This window comes from Erigeron canadensis, chromosome 4 (genome assembly GCF_010389155.1).
Source record: "Erigeron canadensis isolate Cc75 chromosome 4, C_canadensis_v1, whole genome shotgun sequence".
Taxonomy (NCBI): domain Eukaryota; kingdom Viridiplantae; phylum Streptophyta; class Magnoliopsida; order Asterales; family Asteraceae; genus Erigeron; species Erigeron canadensis.
In genome coordinates, this window is record NC_057764.1 from 17311340 (window position 1) to 17339320 (window position 27981).

Here is a 27981-nt window from a genome sequence, read left to right on the forward strand (position 1 = left end):
ATTTGCAAAGTCTCGAGAACCTTTCTAAATTATGCATGGATCTTGACTTACTGGTAAAAGGTGTGTTAGGTAATGGGAAGTCTATTCAATTTTGGTTCGACCTTTGGGTTGGTATGGAGCCTCTAATGGGCCGGTTTCCAAATTTATTCAACAATGGAGTCTGCTAAAAATTGTTTTGTAGCTGACCATATAGCGTCCACCTCATATGGCTCTACCTTCAACTTTATTTGGAATCGCTACCTAGCACCACTACAAGAAAAATGGTTTTTTGCAACGAAAATTTTTCTTTGCAAAAAATACACTAAACGACAAAAAACTTCTACTTTTTGACTTTTTTAGTCAACTTTCTTTTTTGCAACGAATTTTCGTATTCGTTGCAAAAAAAGAATTTAAAAATAGTTTTTATTTTCTTTTACTCAAATGTTTTTTGCAACGAAAAAGTTTCGTTGCAAATTTTTCCCCGAATTTTTTTTTTGCGCTTTTTATTCCCGCCAGTGTGAAAAAATTTTCCCACCATCTTTTTTGCAACGAATTTTCATTGTAGAAAAAAAATTTTGGCTTCAACCTTTTCCCTCTAAAAATTTCGTTTTCCCACTAATCTCTTTTGCAACGAATTTTCGTTGCATAACAAAAAATTTGTTTTTCACATTTTGCCTCTATAAAATCTGTTTTCCCGCTAACTTTTTTGCAACGAAATTTCGTTGCAAAAAATTTTATTATTCTTTTTACTTTTTTATATTGTGAATTATAATTAAATTTAAAATTTATATAAAAAAGTTATTAACTTGTAATACTTTAATTAAATGATAGATTGAAAAATAACATTATTATAATCGTATACACAAATAATTATTATAAACGAGTTATATACAACGAATGATTATACGAACACTATAAACGAAGATTCTCGTAGTTTCGAAAAACATATATCGGGCCCATTAGTCTCAATGTTTTATGTTTGACCCAATAAACCAAATACATGAGTTATATACAAAATGAATGATTAAGCAGATATTGGGCTTATTATGCCCAATAATTAGACTAGATGGATGCCATAAACGAAACTTTTCGAAGTTAGAAAAGACAGATATTTAGTCATACATGCATACATATACACACATACACACTTATATTTTACCCAATAGATCAAATACATGAGTTATATACAAAACGAATGATTAAGAAGTGTATCGGGCTTATTGGGCTCAATGGTTAGACGAACACCATCAGCGAGGCTTATTGGGCTCAATGCATACATATATACACATACACACTTATATATGAGCCAATAGATCAAATACACGAGTTATATACAACGAATGGTTAAGAAGTGTTTCGGGCCTACTAGGCCCAATGATTATACAAACACCATAAGCGAAGCTTCTCAAAGTTAGGAAAAACAGATATCCAATTATACATGCATACATATACACACATACACACTTATATATGAGCCAATGGATCAAATACACAAGTTATATACAACGAATGGTTAAGAAGTGTATCGGGTCTGTTAGGCCCAATGTATGTATGTATGTATGTATATATATGTTATATATACATATATATTTATATTTCAGAAAACTGTAAATTTTTAGTTTTATATTTTTGATTTATTAATTATTTATATTTTTTTAGATTTGTTCAAGGAGAAAAAGTGAAGGATTGCATATTTAATTGTACAGATTTTGTTTATTGTGTAATTTTTATGTTTATATGTTGTTTGTTTATTATATATAAGGTATTGTTATACATCCAATTAGTTGTTTATTCATTGTTTGTATATATTTTTGATGATATTAAAAAAAAATATATATATTTTTTATAATTTCGTGGATGTAAAATTGGTTGAATTATTGAGTATAAAGAAGTTTTTGATATTTGTTAATTTAATATTTTTATTTGTAAAAGCTGTATTTAAAAAAAAAAAAAATTTCTTTGTAAAAAAATTTCATAAAAAACAAAAATCAAAAAATTCGATTCTTTGATTTCCCACCTTTGTTTTTGTTTCCCTCCACTTTTTTTTGTTAAAATTTGAAATTTCTTTTTTGCAACAAAAGTTTGTTGCAAAATTTGCTGCAAATTTTCGTCGCAAATTCTTTTTGATTTTCTTTTCTATTCTCTTTAAAAAAGGGGGACTCATAAATTTTTCGTTGCAAATTTCGTCGCAAATTCTTTTTTATTACCACTTAATTAAAATGAATTTTTTCGTTGCAAATTTCGTTGCAAAAAACAATTTGCAACGAAAATGAACTTTTTGGTAACGAAAAAATTTGTTGCAAAAGGTGATTTTTCTTATAGTGAACCCAAGAAAGAAACTAATGAATACGTATCCATGCTTAGCCTAATTGACACAACCTGACTTTCTGGCTCTCGTGACAAGTGGTGCTGGGATGTAGACCAAATCAACTCATTCTCAGTGGAAAGTATAAAAAAGAAATCGCAAGATCAGGTACACTCTCTCCCCGAATCTTCATTTTTTCGGAATAAATGGATCCCCAAAAAGGTGTTATTCTTGGTTTGCAAAGCAAACCTTGAAAGACTGCCCACCATCGCTTCTTTAGCAAAAAGAAATATTCAAGTCCGGTCTCTATTATGTCCAATTAATGGGCTTGATTTGGAGACTCGAGATCATATTTTTGTGTCATGTTCTACGGCCCAAAAAGTTTGGAATATCATTTCAGACTGGTGCAGGCTACCCGAAATTTATTTATTTGGGATACAAGATACATTCCGCTCACATGAACTTTTGCGTGGGTCAAAATAGAAAAAAGTTATTCATGCAATTTTACACTCAGCCGCGTGGATATTATAGCAGACTAGAAATGACAAAATCTATAATCATAAAGCTGTAAACATGGCAAGGATCATAGACGAAGTCAAAGTTCTGAGTTTTATGTGGATAAAACATAGAGGAAGGTTGGAACTTCCAACTTGGAAGGGTTGACTCTGGACCAATGGAAGGGTTGACTCATGACTCTGGTGCTTTTTGATCGATATATATTGGAGCTTGTATCATTTAACTAGCAACTTGGTAGTATATAGTAGGGATTAGTTTTTTAGAATGTAACTATCTTTGACTGAATGTCTATAGTAGGAAAAAACTAAAGTTATGTGTATTGTATGTAAGCAACTTGAAAAAATGTTTATTGTATGTAAAAAAACATACGTGGCAACCATATACATGTGTCACTTGTCAGATTTTAATTGGTTGAAACGAAATTCTTACATACAATAAACATTATTTCAAAATTGTTTATATACAATACACACAACTTTAGTTATTTCCTACTATAAACATTCGTTCAAACTTTCTTACATTCGTGCTATATAGTGATATAATGCATTTTGTTGACCTTTCTTCAGACCCAGTCAATCCGCAATTAAGACACGTCTGACACGACTACTCCTTAAATTCATCACCATATCCCTCTCAATCATTAACCACAACAAAACATGAGCACTCTTACCCAAAAATGTGACTGCTCGAAATCCTAATCTTACACTGCTCGAAATCCTAATCTTAATATCGGGATCTACTACGATGCAATGCAGCTTACACTGTATTATCAGAATCAGAACATTGGGGCAATGCCAATAATGTCTCCATTCTACCAATCACCCAAAAATACAACGATTCTCGTCTCTCGATAGCATGCTGGCTAGGCCTGCATTTGTGGTTGATGAGGCCCGATGGGCCCAATTCGTGGCTGATAAGATACGCGGACAAGTGTTATTTCGGCTTGAGGTTGCTTCCTCGATTAAGTTTAAAGTTGCGACTTGGGAAAGTAAAAGGCACAAGATTCGTGCTAATTGTGATATTGGTGTTGGACCGAATGGGTTACTATTATCAAGTTATACCAATCAGAAATGCAAAGTGTATTTTACGTAGAACATAACAGACGTATTTAAGGGTTTGCTTTCAATTTGTATTTGGTAATTTCCCCTGTTTTGTTTGTCATCTATTTATCTGTAAAGGTATTTTATTTGTTTTATTTTTTATAATTATTTCTATGTTTTTATTGTGTCCAAACTCGATTAACATTAAAATTGATGATTACATTAATCACATAAAATGAAAAAATTAGGAACTTTGGTAATTTTGGTCTATGAAGTCCCACAGCTACATTCCACATCTTCAACAACTGAACCTTTTATCTCTTGTAATCCATAAATACAACTTTATAGTTTATTGATTTGGTCCTGCTTTAATTTTGATTTCATATAAGATATGTAAATTGGGTCATACTTTTTTTCTTACCACGGTCATGGAATAATTGATAAAATTTTTGCCATGTCGTCGATACAACTCTACCTTAAACCTTCACAATCAATCCTCTTAACTGCCACCTTGTAGTTTGTAGGTTGAAAGGAACAGATCTGGGTGGAAAAGTGACCCAGAGGGTCGCAAATTTCAGGGACTTTGTATGTGTTCATAGTTAGGTGCAATTTTGGATTTGGGGAGATCAAAGGTTCAAGTCTAAAAGAGGGCAGAGTTTAAAAATAAAAGTAAGTTCGATTTTGTGGCATATCAGCTCATGACATTGCTCTAATCACTTTGTGTTGAGGTGACATTCTTTTAATATCTAGTTGTCTAAGACACTCATATATAAATTAAGAGTTGAAGAACTATATATAAGATATGATTTATATATATTAACAGAATTAAAAAGTCAAAATGAGTAAAGGTCAAGTCAACTGATAAAGATAGTTAGACGTAGAGTTATTCCAAAGAAATAAAATCATGGAAGGGTGACAAATTTTATTTTACTGATATATCTTAGTGACAATGACTAAGATAGAAGCGTTTTCCTCAATGCAGAGAATAAATAAAAATGCACAAACAATTTATTACACTAGTAGTAATGAATGAGGTTAAGTTACGCTCTCATTGGGAGTGTTCGCCTTGGATGCGTGTGAGATTACACTATTTGTTAGAATGTGATCATTTTATTATAAATTGCATGTCCGGGAATAGTTTAAGCCTATGAGGTCACACGAAATGATACGGTAACTCGATAATATTAATTGATATATTAAAGTAATATATTAATTAGTTTGATCACGAAATGATTAATTAAACATAATTAAAGGTTAATTATAATTAATTGATTAAAAAGGAGGATTAAAAAGTGAAAATTGGAAAATGGATTTTGGACCCTAAATGGATGGGGTTTATTTTCCAAGTTATGTTAACCTAATTAAGTCCTATAAATAGAGGCTTAATTCTAGATTTTTCATATACTTTTTCACATAAGCAAATTCTCTCATTTTTCTTCCTTTCTTTGAAGTGGCCGAAAATCCTTCTTCTAAGAGGGGTTTCGACTTTGAAGTTTAAGGTTCAAGCAAAAGGTTTGTTTGGTTTGTGATCGAGTACTAGCATGCGTTGTTCGGGGTGTCTAGTGTGCGATCGTAGAGGGGTTTTGCTTTAAACCCTAAGCATTAATAATAATCTTATTATTATTATCTTTATTGGAACTTTGCATAAGGTACACAACTCAATTCTATTATTTGTTAATTAATTTGATTACATATTTGTTTCGATTTCTTCCGTTTCGCTTACTCGTGATTATATGGTTATTTATGTGTTCATATTCTAACAGTATTTTATATGAGGTTGATTATACAAACAAATCTAGTTACGCTCTCATTTCGGGTCACTTTTGTTTTATGCACAATTGTCTAGCTTGCTTACTTTGTTTAAACTTGGGAGCTGATACTAATAAATAATGAAAATTAAAAGAAAAGTGCATAATGTATTCTATAAATTGGGGTAGAGAGTAATTGGAAATTTTTCGCAAATGAATGAGGACCTCATGTTTGTGTACTTTTTCTTTCTTGTGGATTAACTTCCGTGCATACCTTTCTTCAGACCCAGTCAATACGCAATTACGATACAAGTCCTTAAATTCATCACCATATCCCTCTCAATCATCAACCACAACAAAACATGAACACACGTACCGTAAAACTACTGATCATATGGTCTTCTTTTATTTCCACCTATTTAGTCAATAACAAAACCACCTTAGCTCGATATTTCTGTGAAAACGCGTATAACTATACCCGAAACAGCACATACCAAAGAAATCTTGACAGCGCCCTCTCCGCGCTCCCAAGCACCAATTCTGGTTTCGGTTTCTTTAATTTCTCCATTGGTCAAGGAAACGATAGAGTAAACTCGGCCGCCCTGTGTCGAGGCGACTTCAATTCAACTGTGTGTCGAAGTTGCGTCAATGACTCGATTATTAATCTACCAAGGAGTTGTCCTAACCAAAAGGAAGCAATAGGGTACTACGACAACTGTTTTTTGTATTACTCCAACCAAAGTATATTGCAACAAACTGGATTAAAATTTAGTCTGATTTTGTTTAATACTCAAGATACTAGTGATGTTAATCAGTTCAATAGGGCTCTTAGACCATTACTAGCTGACTTGAGAACGAAGGCTGCAGCTGGTGATTCGCTAATAAAATTTGCCACTGCAAACACGAGTGGACCGGGTTTTTCGACTATATATGGGCTTGTTCAGTGTATTCCAAACTTGTCGGAATCGGAATGCAATGATTGCTTAGAGGGTTTAATCAATGAGATACCGAATTATATGAATGGGAAAGTTGGAGGTTTGATTAATTTACCTAGGTGTAATTATAGGTATGAGATATATAGATTTTTTAATGAGTCGGCTGGTATAATCAGCCCATCACCACCACCGGTTTTACAGCCATCTCCGCCGGTTCAATTACCGTCGTCACCACCAGGTACAACTGTATATATGTTCTTGGAATTTTAACGTTTTGTTTGATGCCACAAAGGAAGCTAGAAATTTAATTGGGTTTATTTGACACAAAATTTCACTTGTTTGTTCAATATAAAAACTTAACATTATACGAGTATTAACTATTAAAAAGTAATATAATGACATTATATTTTTTTCTTTTTTGAACAGCAAAGAAAAAATGACATTATATTAACTATTAAAAAGTAATATTATGGCTTCACACTGAGAAGACCGTACTGTCCTCTACCCGGCCTGTCCAATTGAAATTTTAATGCCACTTTTTAGTTAGTAGCGGAACTGGAACAATGCCAGAACGAGATCAAGATTTACTGATTTAGAAAAAATTGGCTCATCTCAAAGTGGAAATCTGTAAATCTGAAGACGTATATCATTTCACGTTCACAAAATGTTGATATAACTTGTGTCTAAAAAAAATGAAACGAAATTAATCTTTGTGACTTATAAAAATTAAGATTAATATAAATAGATAGCCTAAAAAACAAACTTGATTGCATTATTATTATATATACTAAAAAGTATGAATTGGTTTGTGTGCGTCATACGTTTTCAACACTTTTAGTCCCTGTCGTTAAATTTGTTGCAGCAATGGTCCTCATTAACTAACGGCTGCTAATGTTTTCATGCAATTATAGTCCCTGTCGTTAAATTTGTTACAACAATGATCCCTATCAGCTAACGTTAACCTTTTAACTTTAGGTTTCTTAATATTTGCCACATAACTTTCACGTTTTAACTTTTGTCACATAACTTTAATTTCTTTTACTTTTAGTACAAAAGTTTGCTTTTATTTAGTTTTTAAACATATGTTTTTCTAAATATTGCCACGAAAGTTTCATTTTTTTTTTACTTTTTATGATGGAAACTTTTAACTTTTAACTTTTTGTTACATAAATTTAATTTTTTTTATTTTTGGCACAAAAGCTTTGTTTTATTTAGTTTTTAAATTTTTGTTTTTCTAATTTCTGCCACAAAAATTCATTCTTTTTACTTTTTATTACAGAAACTTTTAAACTTTTACTTTTGTTACATAACTTTTATTTCTTCTATTTGTTGCACGAAATATTTGTGTTATTTCCTAATTTACTTTTTATACATTTGTTTTTCAAACTTTTGTCACGAAAGTTTCATTCTCTTTACTTTTTATCACATAAATTTATGAATTTTTCGTCATTCTACTTTTTGCCACATCACTTTTATTTTTTCTACTTTTCACACAAAGTTTTGTTCTATTTAATTTTTATACTTTTATTTTTTCAACTTCAGCCATCAACATTTCATTTTTCTTTATTTTTTATCACATCACTTTTCACCTTTTAACTTTTGTCACAAAAATTTCATTTTATATAATTTTCCACATGTTTACATGTTACGTAATGTCTCCCGGGGCAACGCCCGAGGACAAAAAACTAGTTATACCCAAAAATAACTATACATATCCATATAACTTTTAGTGTTACTTTTGATTATAGTCTTATCATATTTCTATAAGTTCCCGTTCCCGTTTAAATAAAATGAGCATAATACCCACGCGTTGCAGCGAAATCTCGTTTTAGGAGTGACAATTTGTTATAATGATAGATATGGTGATTTAGTGTTGTAGTGTATGGAAAGGCATTATAGGAAAAGAAAAAGATGTTTAATTTCTTAAGACATACCATAAATAAAACCCAAAATGTTTTATAAGATAGTAAAGATAAATACTAATGTCGTAAAAGATATAAAATTAACTGAAAAATCGAGTATCATGAAAATTTACGTACATCAGTGTATATAATTATATACTGTATAACTCTTTAAAAAAATAGTAATATGTTAAATGAAGTCTTTAGGGATTCACTTAACGTGAATAAAAAAGTTGTATGTTTTCATATCAAAAGTTCACCCGTGAATTTTATGATAAGTATACAACTATTTAATACACATAATGAACATCTTATCTATTAGTTTTAATTTAAAACTTATTTATCTATATAACTAAGACAGTATAGTTTTTTGATTAGTTGACAATTATGAGAGAATGCCATGTAGGATTTTTCATTATGTGTCATACTTGCATTAATTTCTTAATTTTAAGCATTTTTTTAAAATTTTTTATTTATCCTAATCATCATTAATTAATAATAAAAAAGTTTTAAAAAAAAACTATATATGTAATAAAAATTATCTTTAAATCTTATCTTCTTATTCCAACCTAATTAAAAAAAAAATTCGACCAACAATGATTTTTTAAATCTTTTAATTATTTAATTATATCTTCAAATTCATCATTCCTATTAACATACTAATACTAATACTAATATAAATATATAATGATTAAATTTAGTTTGTACTAATGTATTATATCTTATAATCTTATAATAATAGAAATATTTTTTAGATGTATCTTATAATCTTTAATCAAATATTTTAAATGATTTATGGTATAATTTAAATGTTCTCCATTATTATTCATAATATAATACCTATATAGATAATCTTATATTCTCTTTATATAATTAACATAAGATATGTTTTTCCCAAAATGTTATTTTAATTTTTTGTCACATTAGATTTTTAATGAGTTGTCATTTTTTTAATTTAAAGTGCTATATTTATGTTGTCATGTATGATTCAGGTCTAATCATAATCCTAATTGTTAATATTAATTTTTTTATTTCTTATATGAGTATAAAGATGTTTGTATACATTACACTATGTATATTTTATTAATTCAACAAAATATATATATATATATATATATTTACAATGAGATTGTTTATTATATTATGTTTATCTTTTTGAAAAGTGTTTATTATATTATATTTAATAGTGTATTATATTTGTCGTTAAAAAAAACATATTTAACATATATTATATATTCATAAAATATAATTTTATTGTTTGAATCAGTCGTAAGCTGATATATTTTATTATGATCATAAATTATGAATAATAATGTAATTCTCTGTAATTGTAATTTTATTGATGATATCAGTTAGTCCTGCACAACGCGCGGGTTTAATCTAATTATATAATAATTTGTCAGTATCAATATTTTTAACTGCATTCATATATAACCATAACCAATAAAAAAATAAATCAGTTTTATACTCGTATCATTTAGCACGTCTAATTTTAAATTTAATAATTTATTTAATTCCAAATAGAATATTAATCAGTTTACTTTGACTACATCTACAAAGAAAGTCTTTCCACTTACGTCTCTGTCAATGAATTTAATTTTTCCTTTGACAAACTCACAAAAATAAGATTGTGGCTAAATACTCGCAGGTTTGCATTTGTTGATTTGTACTCCTTTTGGTGACCCCGATTCTTCTCGCTAGCTTTATACAATCAATAAAAGTTTTTTGAATATAAAAAAAAATAAAATATGCGGGTGGACAAGTAACCTTTAAACTACGCATATATTGTTGACTATTGACATTGATATTGAAATTGATGTTTAATTTTTTGAGTGATCCTTTTTGAACATCATACTTTTCAAACATATGTTTAGTTAGTCATTGAACAAATTATTAATATTTTGATATTTTTGTTGACAACACGATGGCATTTTAGTAAAAAAGAAAATAGTTCAATTAGTTGAATTATGAAGTCTTAATAACTTAAGATGAAAGAAAAATAAATTAATAGTTAAAAAAAAATATGTCAAAAGTATTAAATTATACGAGTTCTAATAAGTAAACCTTTAAAACACCCGTTCAATATTCTGGATGCATTTTACAATTATTATATATGAAAGCTTAACATTAGGTTTTGTTAAATACAATTTTAAAAGCTACCGTTAATGTCTGTGACTCGATTGCTGAAATTAAGCCTGACAAAATAGACGTGTTTGGATAACGGGTCACAACGTGTGCGAGTCAAAACGGGTGCGGATCCAAGCGGGTCAGTTCAAGAATACGGGTAAAAACAGGTCGGGTGCGAGACCCGATTTTTTTATAACTATCTTTTGCATTCTCACAAATTTTTAATCCTTTGTTTAAAAAATTACTCCGTACTATACTTTCAGTAAGCCAAAAATATAATGTCTCATAAAATATAAAATATGTTATATTAGAAATTAAAATATTGCACATAAATCCAATATCATAAGAGTGCTCATATTTGTATGTACATGTATCTTCTCCAAAAGATTATCAGTTTAATTTATGATTATTTATTTATATTTATGATAATGATAAATAAAAGAAAAAAATATATAATAATAGTAATAATAATAAAGGCCGTATTAATTTATAATAATAGACAAATAAAAATTGAAAAACAAGTGAGGTAGAAAAAATTAATAATAATAGTACTCGTATATAGTTAGCCAATGAGATTGTGTTTCTTTTCATTCATTCACTGTAACCTTCAAAATAGATCGGAGGTTAATTTCCTGCAAGTTTCTTCAAAGCTCCCATGAGTAAATTAAAAACCCGCTTAACCCTCTTAATAAAACCCGCTTGGACCGTCCCGCTATTGTTAATCTATTAATTTGTAACCAAAAAATCAAAAATCAAACCCTCTTGTTATTTTATCTATTAGCCCAAATTGATCCAAAGAAAAAGATAAAATACCCAAAAAGACCCAATCACAAGGGATTGGGTATACATTGTCAGGCCTAGCTGAAATAGTATCTCTTACTCAAAAAGCGTTTTTTCACTTTAGCTAATCTAAGGAGTGGTGACAGTGTGACACTATCACAACTATCTAAGCTATGTTATTTAGCCACCAGCCTACCAAGCCCTGTTCTTTAGATCGACTCTCCTCCGTATAGTACCTACCTGCGCGCGCTTTTAGTTTTTAGTGCTTGGATTTGAAATTATCATAATTGTGTTCCTTATGGGATAATGTACATTTTTCATCGGTTAGCATTACACATGATCTAAATGTTTATCATAATGGGTTAGTCGATGATCTACTCTTGGTAAAAAAAACTGTAATTTCATAGAGGAACTAAAGTTTACTTATTTATATCTCATGTTTCTTGCTTGTATACCATAAAATATTTTTTTCTCCAACCTCTGAATATGGCTTCAGTTTAAGCTTTTTATATGTGGAAATTGAATTCATTTGAAAGTTAATCATGAATTGGAAATTTTTATTAACTCAAAAGACATGCTACATCATTCATTATTAAATCTTCCAATCTGCAGGGAAAAAAAACGATACAACACGGGTGGTCATAATCATAGTGACTATTGTGGTAGTCACGACTGTCATGATAATTGCTTTACTCTGTATTTTTATTAGATTGAGGAGGAAAAAGAAGCCTATTCCTCGGCCTCTACCCAATGAAACTGTTCATAGTAAGTTTCAAGTTTGCACTCTGGATTTATATATATATATATATATATTGTCTATGTTATTATATTATCAAGGAACACTTGTAACTTTATTTTCATTCAACTAGGCGAAAGTATGGAGATTGGCTCTGCTGAATCTTTACAGTATGACTTTAGTACAATTAAAGAAGCAACAAATGATTTTTCAGAAGAAAATAAGCTTGGACGAGGTGGATTTGGAGCAGTTTACAGGGTATAGGAAATATAAGATTGCTAGTTATATATTAGATCTTGATATGACTTTAATTAACATTGATAAATGCATTTAATTTGTACAAATATACAGGGTACGCTAACAAATGGACAAGAGATAGCAGTAAAGAGACTAGCAAAGGATTCTGGTCAAGGTGACGGAGAATTTAAGAATGAGGTTCTGCTAGTTGCGAAGCTTCAACATCGTAATTTGGTTAGGCTGCTTGGTTTCAGCATAGAAGGAAGGGAACGACTTCTCGTTTACGAGTTCTTACCAAATGCTAGTCTTGATCACTTTATATTTGGTACTTTCTAATTTTTTTTGCTATGTTAAGTTAAATAACAACAATGTGTTACTAACATATTCGGATCATAATGGTGATCATATAGATCCAACTAAACGTACGCTTCTTGGTTGGGAAAAACGATACAACATCATTAAAGGGATTGCGAAGGGGCTATTATACCTTCATGAAGATTCCCGTTTAAGGATAATTCATCGTGATATGAAAGCTAGTAACGTTTTGCTAGATGTCGAAATGAACCCTAAAATTGCAGACTTTGGCATGGCACGATTATTTAAACCAGAGGAAACTCAAGGTGACACGAGTCGGATAGTTGGAACCTAGTAAGTGCACCTTATTTAGATTCGTTATATGGATATTAATACATAGAAGTTCACTTATTCACCGTGTAGGAATAAAAACAACTTATTGGGATGCAATAGCTGTGGCTAAAATGTGTTATATTTGTCCCTTTATAAGTTTCTAAAGTGTCTATTTCTAAAATTCATAATATGCAATAACATACAGTAATACATTGTAAATAAGCAACTTTCTTATATGCATATTTATTTCAAAAAGCAACTTTCTTATAAGCATATTTATTTCAAATTAGTCAAGATGTGTACAAATTTGAGTGTTAATGCCCTGCCCATCTTGTGCGGTATTATAGCGGCTATATGGCACCAGAATATGCCATGCATGGCCAATTCTCAGTAAAATCAGATGTGTTTAGCTTTGGAGTGTTACTGCTAGAGATGGTAACCGGTCAGAAAAACCAATGTTTTCGGAATGGAGAGAGCATTATTGAACACCTTCTTAGCTTTGTAAGTACTACCAAACTTTTTCACCTATTACAAAACATAATATATTCATCAACATAGTCATATTCTTTTTTTGCAAACATGTCCTTGCAAAACTCTGTTTTTGTTGTGATGTATGTACTTTGAAACAAAATTATTAAATCCCTTGAAGGCGTGGAAAAGTTGGAAGAATGGGACCGCATCAGAGATGATCGATCCCACATTGACTACTGGATCAGGATCATTGCGTGACATCGTTAGAAGTATTCACATTGGGTTGTTATGCGTTCAAGAAAATGTTAGTAACAGGCCAACTATGGCTTCCATTGTTCTAATGCTTAATAGTTTCTCTATCACACTTCCGATGCCAGCCGAACCTGCTTTTTTCATGGATAGTAACATTGATCCCGAAATGCCACTCCTCCTAGAATATAGTTCTTCAACAGAGAGCAGTGGTTTACAAAAATCCAAAATTTCAAAATCAAGATCAAGGTCATCTCAATTCTCCGTAAATGATGTTTCAATATCCGATTTTGTTCCTAGATAAGTATTGTGCATGACATATGTTGTGGTATACTCCAACCTTTTAGTATCCGTTAAAAACTTGGATTTAATTTTACAACATAATGTTGCTTGTTTGGAATTAAGATACACATTTGGATGTACACATTGTATCCTAATTGTATGTTTCATTTTCCTATTTTACTTTCTTAAGTAGTTAGGTGTTTATATTCATAATATCATGCACTTATGCTAATTAACTTAATTATGGTTTATATAGACTCCAATTCACAGTACCCAAGATTACATGACAAGTCTTCAACAAAAGTTTATCCGAGTCCTTTTTCTTGGGTGCAAACTCGATCCTACATTAATAGAAATTACTAATTGTAAGCAACTAATAGTTTTGAAACGCAACCAATCAGAGGCGGTACCAGAAAAAAATCTCAAAGGTAATAAAATTAAAAAATCCGTGAAATATAAAAGGGGTCAAAATGTTAAAAACCTATATTAAATTTTTTTAAATCAATGAAAAATTAGAAAATACATGACAAAATCTGTAGATGCAGATTCGTTGTGACAATCGCAACATAGATTTAATTATTGTTTATGTTTAAGGAACTATGTTTGTAATCATTTAAATACGAACTTGTGTTGATATTTAATGATTACGTTTGAACTTCAATATTATATCTGTTTGTGTTTGTGTGTTATATATTGTTGTTTTGTAGGTACAAGAACATAGAATCAAGGTTTATGAGTGTCGTAGAACACTTAAACGGTGATTGAATGTTATGTACGAGTCAAACGAAGTCAAACAAAGGACCAAAGGCACGTCCCTCGTGCTGACGTCATCAGCACATGGGATTACCCTCGTGCTGACGTCAGCACGAAGTGTATTGGTTATTGTTAATTACGGGCCTAATACATAATTAAGGCCGAAGCCCACACGAACCCAATACCTATTAGTATAAATACAAGACCTAATCTACGGAATTAGGTTAATCGTTTCTAATCCTTTTAGATCTTAGTGATTATACACGAATCAAGGTTATTTGTTCCTTCTTGTGACCTCCTACACGAACCATAAGTCTTGTGCATCTCCTTGGGTTGGTTAATTGCTTATTAATCAGCAAAAGGCAATAGCAATCTAGTTATCTCAAGAGGATTCCGCACTCTTGACATAACGAATCATATCTTATTACTATCTACACAACAATAGGGCACCTTACAAGTGGTATCAGAGCCCTAAGGTTGATTACCAGAAGGTTTAAGATCGTTTGATTTGCTATTGATTGCAAATTCGATTCAAAATTCGTGTTATTTACCATTTTCGTGAGCTTCTTTGTGTCACTTCGTGCTTACGTCAGCACGAGGTGTACTTCGTGTTCGTGCTTAAGTCATCCAGTGACTTCGTGTTCACTTCGTTCCACGTCTGCACAAATTGCTCTTTGTGCTACGGTTCGTGACAAGTGTACTTCGTGTCTTCCTTCGTGTCACATGTTACTCGTGTGACTTCGTGACGTACCTCGTGTCACGTGAACTTCGTGTGAGCTCGTTTGACTTCGTGTCACACGATCTACGTTGTTATTTCGTTTGATTTGTCACCAAAAGATTCGAAATGACTACCATACCAGCTGCTGCAAATTCACCAAATGCCCTACTCATCAGCCAGATGATCATGCACGATCATGAGGTTGGTCGGGGTAATACACCTCCAAAGCTTTTCCGTATGGAAAATTATTGGATGTGGAAGAGACGTTTTGAAGACTACATTCGTCTCACCGACATGGAAATGTGGCTTGTGATAACTCAAGGTTTTGATTGGCCTTCGTATGAGAAGAATGGAGTGATCGGTAGGTATACTTATGCTGATATGCCGATTGAAGAACGTAAAAGATACGCAATTGAAGGAAAGGCCTTGTCCACTCTTACTATGGCCTTAAGATAGTGTACATTTGTTCAAAAAGTACACTACTTCAAAGGATTTATGGGACGCTCTTGAAAGATATTGTGAGGGCGATGTAACCTTGAAGAAGAATCGTATCAAACTCCTAAAGCGCCAGTATGAAGCCTTTAATGGACTGAAAGGAGAATCTCTTGACGAGATTTTTATTCGATTCACTCATTTGACCACTGAGTTGTCGTATTTTGAGGTTGTTTATCCTCAAACTGAGTTAGTTGATAAGTTTTTGGACTCATTGCCTAAGACATGGACTGATTATGTTTATCAACTTCAAGATGATCAGGAATACAGTACATGGGACTTTGAAAAGGTAGTTTCCAAGCTGAAGAACAGAGACATGAAGAGAAGAATTAAAGATACTCACTCGGATTTCACACAAGATCCATCTTTATATCATGCTAAGTCTGTTCATTTAGCAAGTTCTAGCTCGGGAAACAATGCATTTCTAAGTGGTGCAGAAGCTACACCAATAGTAGATGCTGAAGGTATTGCTGGATATCTTGCTTATGACAATACACATACAAATGTCAAGAGCAATGTACAATCTTTTCATTCTATGCCAATGAGTATGAGTTCTGCAGAAGGAAGAATGAGTGTTTACTCAGCCTTTTGTAATGCTCATGAAGCATTTATCGGAGGAAAGATTACTGATCCTGCAGTAATTGATGAGGATTACAATCAGATAGATCCTGATGATTCAGAAGAAATGGATCTACAATGGCAGCTAGCTATGCTCACTATTAAGGTCAGAAGATTCACTCAGAGAACTGGGAGACCTATAGGTAATGGCCTCAAAGGCTTTGACAAATCCAAGGTGAAATGTTATAACTGCGACGGATTTGGTCACTTTGCAAGAGAGTGTCAACGACCTAAGAGGATTGGTAATACCATTGTTGGTCGTCAACATTACAATCAAGGCAGTATTACTCCGAGTAATCATAAAACGCAAGCAATGATTACATATCCTGCTACTCCACAACAGCCAGTTTCGTCACCATTTTCGGAGTCAAAGGCTGTTGTTGTTCAGAATCCAGATGGTACTTATCAATGGTATACACAATCTGATGATACCTCGAATCATGCCTACATGGTAGAATTATATGATGAGGTAGCTGCAACAATTGATTATGCTGTATACTCAAGTGAAGAAAGTGCATCTGAGATAGTTCAGAAGAATGTATGTAATGTTGCTGAGACCGTAAGATTTGAGAGTGAACAAATGACAGTAGTGAAAGCATCTGAAGAAAAGGAAAAGTCATCGAGTCTTGTTGATGACATTTCTATGAAGAGCATTGAAGAACAAATGAAGAACTTCGTGATACCTGAAGGTATGACAACTGAAGACTTTGTTGCATACATGGCAGATTACAAGGCTATCTGAAGGTATGACAACTGATGACATTTCTACAGATCAGAAGGTATCTTGTTCTTTGTCTTCTATAATTGACGTTTGTAAAATGGTGTCAGATTTAAAACTTGAGATATTGAAATTGAAAGAAAATTTAACTAGTTTAACTGCTGAAAATGTTATTCTTAAGAAGGAAAGTAACGTGACTAAAGATTCTGATTTACTTCTACAAAGAGATCACCAACAAACTGAATTAGGTTTTAATCCAGATGAAGTAGTATACTACACGTTGAAAGACTGTGATACAATTTTCTATGATAAAGAAGTATCTATAAATAGGATTGAACCTAAATCAAAAATTGATAAAGTTTGGTGTGTGGAAAATAAAGAAGAATGGTTAGCTGAACAAATTCCATATAAGGATAGACATTATGCTCCTTTTAAACCAGTAAAAACTATGGAAGAAGCAATACAGACGCTTGATACCATAAATGAAATGAAGGAGTATGGTATACCAATCCCTGAAATAGAAAATGGTCAATCTAGAAAACAACAAGTAAAGAAGTGTTATACTTGTCGTGAGAAAGGCCATATAGCTATTGAATGTCCAAATAGGAAGGTCAAGAATCCTAAGAATGACAGTCAAGTCAAGTCAAAGGATGTTAGTGATATTCCTAATACTAGAGGGAAGGGTAAACTAGTTGAACAAGTAGCTTCACCAAAATTTATGAGTGCATATAAAAGGGATTATTATGAGGAATATGCCAAAAGACATCCTGATAATAACAATGCACAGAATTATGTTAAGCTACTTAGAAATGTGTCATATGGTGTGTCTACTGTTACAGATCAAAGAATTAATGTCAATAGATCTAAGACTCCATAACGACAGGGACCTTCACAGAATACTATTTCTAGTAGTGTAAGTCTGAGTCGTTCACGTACACCTCAAAGGAGTAATTCACCTAGGAAGATGGCTCACCAAAATCGATCTCCTCCTTCTAGAATTAATAGTTCGTCTAAATTCTATGATCGATTAGGGAGTCAACCTAGATTTGGTACTCACTCACCAAGGAATTCACCTCCTAAGACTCGTTTCACTTCACCTAAGAAACAGTCTGTGACACCATCTTCATCCAAGGTTCCATTACAGAGAGATGGATATTGGACCGAATTAATCATTAGAGATGAATTCGGAAAACCTAAACCTCAAAAGGTTTGGGTTCCCTTCAGAAACTAACCATCTTATTGTCTGATGTGCAGGGAGAACCAAGGAAGCCTATCAGTCTTTGGTATGTTGATAGTGGATGCTCTCGATAAATGACAGGGGACAAGAATGTTTTGTCCAATTATGAAGATGTAAATGGTTCGTATGTTAGTTTCGCGGGTCCCAAGGGCGGAAACATCTCGGGCCAAGGTGATGTTGTCAATGGGAAGATTATGCTGGAGAAAGTCAATTATGTGGAACAGTTAGCACATAATTTATTAAGTGTTTTTCAGATTTGTGACAAGGGTAACAATGTCCATTTTAATGAGAAAAAAGCACTTATATTGAAACCGGGATATGTTATTCCTGAAGACTGGATCCTGCTGAAAGCTCCTAGGAAGAGAGACATCTATGGCCTTGTGTTAGGTGTTGATGATCCAAAGGAGTCTGTTTGCTTGTTATCAAAAGCAAACGAATCTGAATCTTTACTATGGCATAGAAGAATGGGACATATCAATTTCCGAAAGATGAATGACATTGTCAAACATGGTTTGGTTGAAGGCGTTCCCATGAAACGGTTTGGAATGGAAGACAAATGTGTACCTTGTCTGAAAGGTAAACAACAAAAGTCTGCACATAAACCGAAACAAGAAAATTCTATTTCCAGTTCTTTCGAGTTACTTCACATGGATTTATTTGGTCCAGTAAATGTAAGAAGTATCAGTGGGATGTACTACTGTTTGGTGGTTACTGATGATTACTCGAGATTCTCATGGGTATTCTTTCTTAAGTCGAAAGACGAAAGTCCGCAGATTTTGATAAATTTCTTTGTCGAAACTGAAAATATTTATGGAGTTCATGTTAAGAGAATCAGGGGTGACAACAGAACTGAATTTAAGAATAATGTGATGGATGTCTTTTGTTTGTCAAAGGGAATTCAACATCAATACAGTTCTCCGTATGAACCACAACAGAATGGAGTTGCTGAAAGAAAGAATAGGACTCTACTCGAGACAGCCAGAACTATGCTTGCAGATTTAGGGCCTCCTACTATGTTTTGGGCGGAGGCGGTGAATACAGCTTGTCATATTTTAAATAGGGTTACTGTAGTTAAGCGTCATAATAAGACATGTTATGAGCTTCTATATAAGAAGAAACCGAATTTACAGAATGTTGAACCATTTGGTGTACCGTGTACTTTCTTGAAGTATCTACCTCAGTCAAAGTTTGATTCAAAGGTTGAAGAGGGATTTCTCATGGGTTATGTTAGAAATCTAAAAATAGTGATACATTGTAATTTAAGTTATGGACTTACTTGTAGTTAAGTCATAAGTTGATGATTTCTAAGGTTGAGGGGCTAATAGTGAGAATTAGCATAGTTAATGTGTTTAGACTATAAATAGCCCTCAATCCCTTAGAAATCATAACAATAAGCATAACTCTTGACAGACAATCCATACCATTACACCTGAATAACTCACACTTGATCCCAATTCTCTCTCAACACACACACAAACACCAAGAACACACACACTAACCAAACACCATTGTTGATGTGAATTCGAGTGATAAAATCGTGGTATTACATGTTATAAATCGGGAACATCAATTCGACGGGTTTACAACAAACAGACTGGCAATAAATCATTGCTCAAGAATTTTGTTGAAAGATTCATGGGAACTGTTCGTTTCGGAAACAACAATTTCGCTCCAATTCTAGGTTATGGAGATATTGAAAGAAACGGAATTGTCATCAAGAAAGTTCATTATGTTGAAGGCCTGAGTCATAACTTGTCAGTGCTGGACAGTTTTGTGACAACAATCTTCAAGTTTTTTTCCGACAATCTCTGTGCAAAGTCCAAACTCTAGATGGAATTGATATCCTATGCGGAGATCGTGAAGACAATCTTTTCACAGTTAATCTTGATGATAACCAACCAACTGATAATATCTGTCTTGTTTCAAAAGCTACTTCGAAAAATTCATGGTTGTGGCATAGAAGGCTTTCTCACTTGAATTATCAAACCATCAATGCTTTAGTCAACAAGCAACTTGTTGAAGGCTTGCCTGACTACAAATATGAGAGTGAGCATGTCTGTCCTTCTTGTGCAGTTGGGAAGATCAAGAGAACTTCTCATAAACCAAAGAAAATTCCACACACTTTGGCACCTCTTCATTTGCTTCACATGGATCTTTGTGGGCCTATGAAAGTACAAAGTAGAAACGGGAAGAGATATATTCTGGTTATCATTGATGATTATTCTAGATACACTTGGGTCAAGTTTCTTGCTTCAAAAGATGAAACAACTCAAATTTTGATTGATTTCATCACTTCCACTCAAGTGAATCTTCAACTTCCAGTCCGTTTTATCCGTTCAGATAACGGTACTGAGTTCAAAAATGCCATCTTCAATGAATTTTGCAAATCAAAAGGCATTACTCACCAATTCTCTGCTGTCCGAACCCCGCAACAAAATGGTGTTGTTGAAAGGAGAAATCGTACGCTGGTGGAAGCAGCAAGAACAATGCTTGCTTATTCCAAGTTACCATCAAACATGTGGGATGAAGCTGTTGACACTGCCTGTCATACTTAAAATCGGTCCATCATCAATCAGCGTCATGAGAAGACTTCTTATGAGGTTATTAACAAACGCAAACCCAACATCAATTGCTTCCATATTTTTGGGTGTGTCTGTTATACCTTGAATGATCGGGAAAATGTTGGAAAGTTTGAAAGGAAAGGTGACGAAGGTTACTTTGTTGGTTACTCAAAGACATCGAATGCATATCGCATCTTCAATCGTCGAACAAACACGATTCAAGAAACCATGAATGTTTGGTTTGACGAGATGTCTGGCATGATATTTGAACAAGAAAGCTTGCTATCAACAATTAATGATCCAAGTAATTCAAGTGCTTCCTCAAGGACGTCTACCTTAGCTTCAAAATTCAAGAAATATCCAACTCCAACAAGTGAAGAGCTAGATATTCTTTTCGAAGAATTCTACAACTCAAAACCGATTCAAGAAAAGGAACCTCAAGTCATCAATGAACCAATTCCGAACAATGACCCCATTCAAACAAATGAATCAATTCTTGACAACAATCATGAATCATCTTCAAATTCTACAGAGCAAGAAGAATCATCTTCAAGTGATATTTATTCTCAAAAGAATGTTCAAGAATAACCTTCTCAAATCACCCAAACAACAAATCCATCAAATACTCCAAATGTGTATGTACCACTGGATTTTGATCATCCAAATTTTGAGGAAAGAGTTCTTCCAAGCTATGATTCCATTGCTCAACAGAACTCTGGATTTAATGATGATAATGTTGACATTAATCAACAAGATCCTCTTCCTCATGACAACAAGTGGTCACGTATGCGTAAAGATCATCCTACAGAACAGATCATCGGAGATCCACAAGCTGGTATTCTACCCGTACTACAGTCAATGAGTGTCTTGTTGCACTTTCACTGAGTAACATTGAACCCAAAACCGTCTCTGAAGCTCTTTGTGATCCAGAATGGGTTAAAGCAATGCAAGATGAATTAGCTCAGTTTGAGAGACTAAAGGTATGGAGATTGGTTCCAAATCCAAGGAAAGAAGAACCAATTCGCACCAAGTGGATTTTCAAGAACAAGAAGGATGAAAATGGAGTTGTAGTAAGAAACAAAGCTAGATTGGTTGCAAAGGGGTACTGCCAACAACCTGGTGTGGATTTTGACGAAACTTTCGCTCCTGTTGCAAGAATGGAGGCCATTCGTATATTCTTAGCTTATGCCGCATTCAGAAACTTCACAGTGTTTCAAATGGATGTGAAGACAGCATTCTTGAATGGAGAACTCAAAGAAGAAGTTTACGTGGAGCAACCTGAAGGTTTTGTTGATCCTAAGAAGCCAAACCATGTCTACAGGTTAGACAAGGCCCTCTATGGTTTGAAGCAGGCACCCCGAGCATGGTATGATTCCTTATCTACTTTCTTACTCAAAGGAGGCTTTACCAAAGGTACTATTGACCCTACCCTGTTTATTCGTAAGCAAGGTAAACATGTTTTACTTGTCTAAATATATGTTGATGACATTATTTTTGGGTCAACCAGTCAAACTTTTTGTCAAAATTTTTCATATCTAATGGTCAATATATGTTGAAAAAGTTTGAAATGACTAATTGTACTTCAATTTCAACCCCAATGGCTGCTCGTACAAACATAAATGCTGATAAAAATGGGAAACCATTTGACCAAAAGAGGTATAGAAGCATGATTGGTTCGTTGTTGTATCTTACAGCATCTCGCCCAAATATAATGTTTGCAACATGTATGTGTGCTAGGTATCAAGCCGCTCCGACTGACTTACATTACCAAGCTGTGAAACGAATTTTTTGTTATCTGAAGGGTACACCCAATCTTGGTCTTTGGTATCCAAGGGATACTGGATTCAATTTAACTGCCTATTCAGATGCAGATCATGCAGGTTGTAAGCTTGATCGCAAGAGCACATCTGGTACTTTACAATTCTTAGGGGATAAGATTGTAAGTTGGTCATCCAAAAAGCAAAATTGCGTATCACTGTCAACAGCAGAGGCTGAATATGTAGCTGCTGCTAGTTGTTGTGCTCAAGTGTTATGGATGAAAACACAACTTACCGACTATGGTCTGAAATATGATCGTGTCCCTATCTATTGTGATTCACAAAGTGCCATTGCAATTGCTGTCAACTCAGTCAATCACTCACGCTTAAAACACATTGATGTGAGATATCATTTTCTGAAAGATCATGTTGAGAAAGGTGACATCGAACTCTACTTCGTGGGAACTGACCACCAACTCGCTGATTTGTTCACAAAACCATTGGACGAAAAGAGGTTTAATTTCTTAATCTCTAAACTTGGTATGCTAAATCTTGATCCTTAATTATCTTTACCATGGAAGGAATTCTTGATTCATTTTTCAAAAATTATAAAAAATTGAAAAAACCAAAAATCAAATACAAAAATATAAAATTTTGAAAAATAACAAAAAGATTTTCTTAAATTTTTTTTCTTTTTACTTCAAAGTGGCTTGCATATATTCTGTATGCAACCCGTTCTTCATTAAACTATTTATTTTAAAAGTGGTTTACATATACTCTGTATGTAACTCGTGTTTAAATGATGTATTTATTACTTCGTGGCTTATGCACATTCAGTGTATAACCCGCTTATTTGTGTTATCTAGTTTATAAAATAGTTTGCATATACTCTATATGCAACCTGGTTTTAAAATAAAATTATTTATGTTTCAAAATTGAAAATTAATTCATGTTGTTATACATATAAATTGATATAAGATAACATGGAATTGAACGCCTTTGTGTACTTCCAAGCAGTCTTATATGAATGTATATGTGTAATACAAGATGTTGATTACAAATTTGTTACACCTGTTTCAAAAACTCTCAATTGTTGATATGAGAAGCACAGAATTGAACGCCTTTGTGTACTCCTGAGTTGTCTCATCTTGAACAATTGATTGAGTTCGCTTTTCATAAAACCTGTTTTGATTTCACACAACTCATTTTTGCTCCACCTTTTCTATGGAAATCTGTTTTATCTATCGTTGCATAGATTAAGGGGGAGTTTGTGATTTCAAAAAACTCTTTGAAAATTATTTGTGCAATTTATGGAGTTTGTGTGTGACAATGTGTTTTTAAAACATTTTTTTTTCACATATAATGTTTTTTTCAAAAACATTTAATTTAAAGGAAGTTCGGTGTTTAGTTTGCACAAGAGCGACTAGGTTTTTCTCAAAATTCTACTCCATGAATTTCATCATTCCCGATGAGTTCTAACCCCAGAGTATTCATTTTTTTTCATTAGAAAGTAAGGGTATTTTGAGAGATGATGAATTCGTGCAACTACGTTGGAGGGAGTAAAGTCGAAAAGTGAGAGGTTATGGTGATAATGTTGTGAGAAAAGGGTTAAAAGAATTGATACCCTTCCCTAAAATTCTCAAATCGCCGGGTAAAACACATTTCTATCGGATTTCATTTGTTGATATCTCGGTATTGAAGAAGCCTTCATGGACCCAATGAAGCGATGCACATCTTTACCTAACCACTCAAGTGTTTCTTAACAAATGCTTGTTTTATTTCTCACGGAGGTTTTCTCATTTCTATTGACTCTTCATTTGGAAGACGTTGATATTGAAAAAGGGTGACACTCTGCTCCAGTCCCCGACTTCATTTGATCACTTTGTGTCTAGAGCTCTCGTGATTGATCATTAATTTGATCGTTATTCATTCTTTAGGACACATTTACGTCATATCTTTGTGATATACATGCTTATCTTTGTGATATAGCCGGAACATCTGTAGTAATATCTTAAATGATGTTTCACGATGATCAAATGGAAATCCTACCATTGCTAACATCATTTCCAACTTTGAATGTAGGTCTCATAATTGCATTTGTGTAGTTATTGAGTTAACAAGAAGTCTATTGTGACCTTGGATTTTTTTCCTAAAAATCTTTAAGGATAGTAGAACATGGTTATCGAACGCTTAGGTGACACTGACCATGGTTTACATTCTTTGAAGCATTCTTGAGGTTGAAAAGCCAAAAGACCGAACTATGTTAGAGGTTTGCTTTGTGCTTTTCTCAATAATACATAGGAAATCCGATAAATGAAAATACATTTCCTTCGGTCATTTCATTAATCCTTTCGATTTTTGAATGCAAATGGATCATTCTTATCTGGTTTCTTTTCTCATCACCCGAACACAGAAAACACCAACACCATGATACAATGTTTATCCCAACAACTTCAATCTTACATTTTAGTCATCCATAGGAACAATTGGGTTGGTTTATATGGATAGATTGATGTTTTGATGGTTGATAATTCTCCATGAGCATAATGTCTAGCTTTTAGTCATGATTATTTCTTTTAAACAATCGAATCAATCAATGTTTGCATAATGACATTGGTTGAGAAAAGTTTGTGTTTGGTTGTTTCAATTGCTTTCAGAGATACTATCATTCAGTTTCAGATACTATCATTCAGTTTCTTGATTGAAAGTTTTTCAAGTTTATTTGGAGATCTTTTCTCTCAGATTTCATTTGTGATCATTCTTCTTCAAAGTTTGTTTGATTTCATTCCAAACTGCAAAGGTTCCAAATTCAACTTGAAGACTATTCATCTCGAAAGAAAAGGATATACATTCAAGATTTAACGAAGAGACTGTGATTACTCATGAATTGAGAGGGAGCATGATTAATTCCTTCAAAGGACAAAAGATTGAAGATTCGAGACAAAGAAGATAAGCTTCAAAAAGAGTCTTCATCAAATTAAAGATCTTCAAGTCATACAACAACACTTTACCAAAAGCTACATTGCACATATCAAGGGGGAGAGTACATATCTCTAAAAAATCATTCCAAGATTTCAAAGAAAGGACTTCAAGATTCGAAGATTGAACAATTTAAGACAAGTTCATACCTTCCGCACCTCAAAAGACAACTCTGATTCATGATTCAACAATTTTCAAGGATTCAAGACATACACACACTCATCATTCTCTGTTCTCTAAAAAAAAAAAAAAAAAAAAAAAAAAAAACATTGAGAATCAACAGATGATCTAACTTCAAGAAGTCCAAGACCAAGACTGAATCAAGTTCTCCAAAGACAATGAGAAAGCTTTGAAGACTTGTTTCCACACACCAATTGTCTTCATCATCAGGCTCATCAAATTCAATCCTACAAGACAAAACAACACGTACTTCAGATCTTACAATATATCACTAAGGGGGAGAATGTTAGAAATCCAAAAATAGTGATACATTGTAATTTAAGTTATGGACTTACTTGTAGTTAAGTCATAAGTTGATGATTTCTAAGGTTGAGGGGCTAATAGTGAGAATTAGCATAGTTGATGTGTTTAGACTATAAATAGCCCTCAATCCCTTATAAATCATAAGAATAAGCATAACTCTTGACAGACAATCCCTTATATAGTTGATAATTTCTAAGATTGAAGCTATAAGGTTATTTTTAGCCTATGCCAGTTTCAAAGGTATAAAGGTGTATCAGTTAGACGTTAAGAGTGCCTTCTTATACGGTGAAGTCAAAGAAGAAGTGTATGTTCACCAACCACCGGGGTTTGAAGATCCGAATTATCTAAGAAGAGCATATCGTTTGGATAAGGCTCTTTATGGATTGCATCAAGCACCCAGAGTGTGGTATGAAAAGTTGTCGACACATTTGTTGACAAATGGATTTACAAGAGGATCGATAGACAGCACATTGTTTATCAAGTGGAAGAAGCGAGATTATCTAATTGTACAAGTTTACGTGGATGATATTATTTTTGGTTCATCTAATATAAAGATGTGCAAAGAGTTTGAAATGAGCATGAAAAATGTATTTGAAATGAGTGCTATGGGGGAATTACAATTTTTCCTCGGACTTCAAGTAGATCAAAGGAAAGATGGATTCTTTATTCACCAGTCTAAGTATGTCGATGACATCTTGGAGAGATTTCAAATGTTAGAGTCCAAGACATATGGTACTCCTATTCAACAAAATCATGGTTTAGGGGTTGTTGATCTGAAAGATGAACTTGTGGTTGCAACTTATTATCGTGCTATTATTGGCTCATTGATGTATCTGACTGCTTCGCGTCCAGATATTATGTTCGCTGTTTGTCTTTGCGCTAGATTTCAGGCTAGTCCGAAAGAGTCACATTTGACTGCAGCAAAACGTATTCTACGTTATCTTAAGGGAAACCAAGGGCTTGGTCTATGGTATCCAATGGGAGGAACGTTTGATTGTTGCATATACTGATTCGGACTTTGGCGGTTGTAACAATGACAGAAAGTCTACGGCTGGAGGTTGTCAGTTGTTAAGAGGAAGATTAGTATCGTGGCAATGCAAGAAGCAGACATGTGTTGCTCAGTCTTCATGTGAGGCAGAGTATATGGCTGCTGGTAGCTGTTGTTCCCAAGTATTGTGGATTCAGCAACAACTTCGTGACTACGGTATGGATTTTCTTGATACTCCTATTAGAATAGACAATAAGTCAGCTATAGACATTACAAATAATCCTGTCATGCATAAGGTCACCAAGCATATTGATATTAGACATCATTTCTTGCGTGACTGTGCCCAAAAGAAGTTAATTCATTTGGAAAAAGTTATAACCGATGATAATTTAGCTGATTTGTATACCAAAGCATTTGATAAGGCTCGGTTTGAAAAGTTAATTCTTCTCAATGGGATGAATAATGCTGATTCATATTAAATCTCTCAAAGAACTAATTTTGTAAGTTTGTGTCTGTAAATAGCTAGAGTCATAAAAATACAAAAAAAGTTTTTAGTGTCATGAAAACCCTAAAAATGTGAAAAATAAGAAAATGACAAAAATTTGAATAGATTTAAGTTAATGCTGTAAGATGATTAGAAGTGAGGATACTTAGCTTTTAAGTCTGCTTAATCGTAATATACTGCTTAGTTCAGTGATTACAATTTGGGATATATTGGTAGACACAAAGTAGCAAGGTTTCCTT

General features: G+C 33.1%; 1 protein-coding gene across 1 annotated transcript; it reads left to right on the forward strand.

The window, feature by feature from the left end:
- Positions 1-5868: 5868 nt before the first annotated feature.
- On the forward strand, positions 5869-14101 carry LOC122598633 (putative receptor-like protein kinase At4g00960). The gene is made up of 7 exons (XM_043771217.1): positions 5869-6761; positions 11944-12096; positions 12201-12325; positions 12419-12629; positions 12715-12952; positions 13279-13432; positions 13581-14101. The coding sequence occupies exons 1-7, from the start codon at positions 5951-5953 to the stop codon at positions 13953-13955; spliced, it is 2067 nt and encodes a 688-aa protein (XP_043627152.1). The 5' UTR covers positions 5869-5950; the 3' UTR covers positions 13956-14101.
- Positions 14102-27981: the final 13880 nt, after the last annotated feature.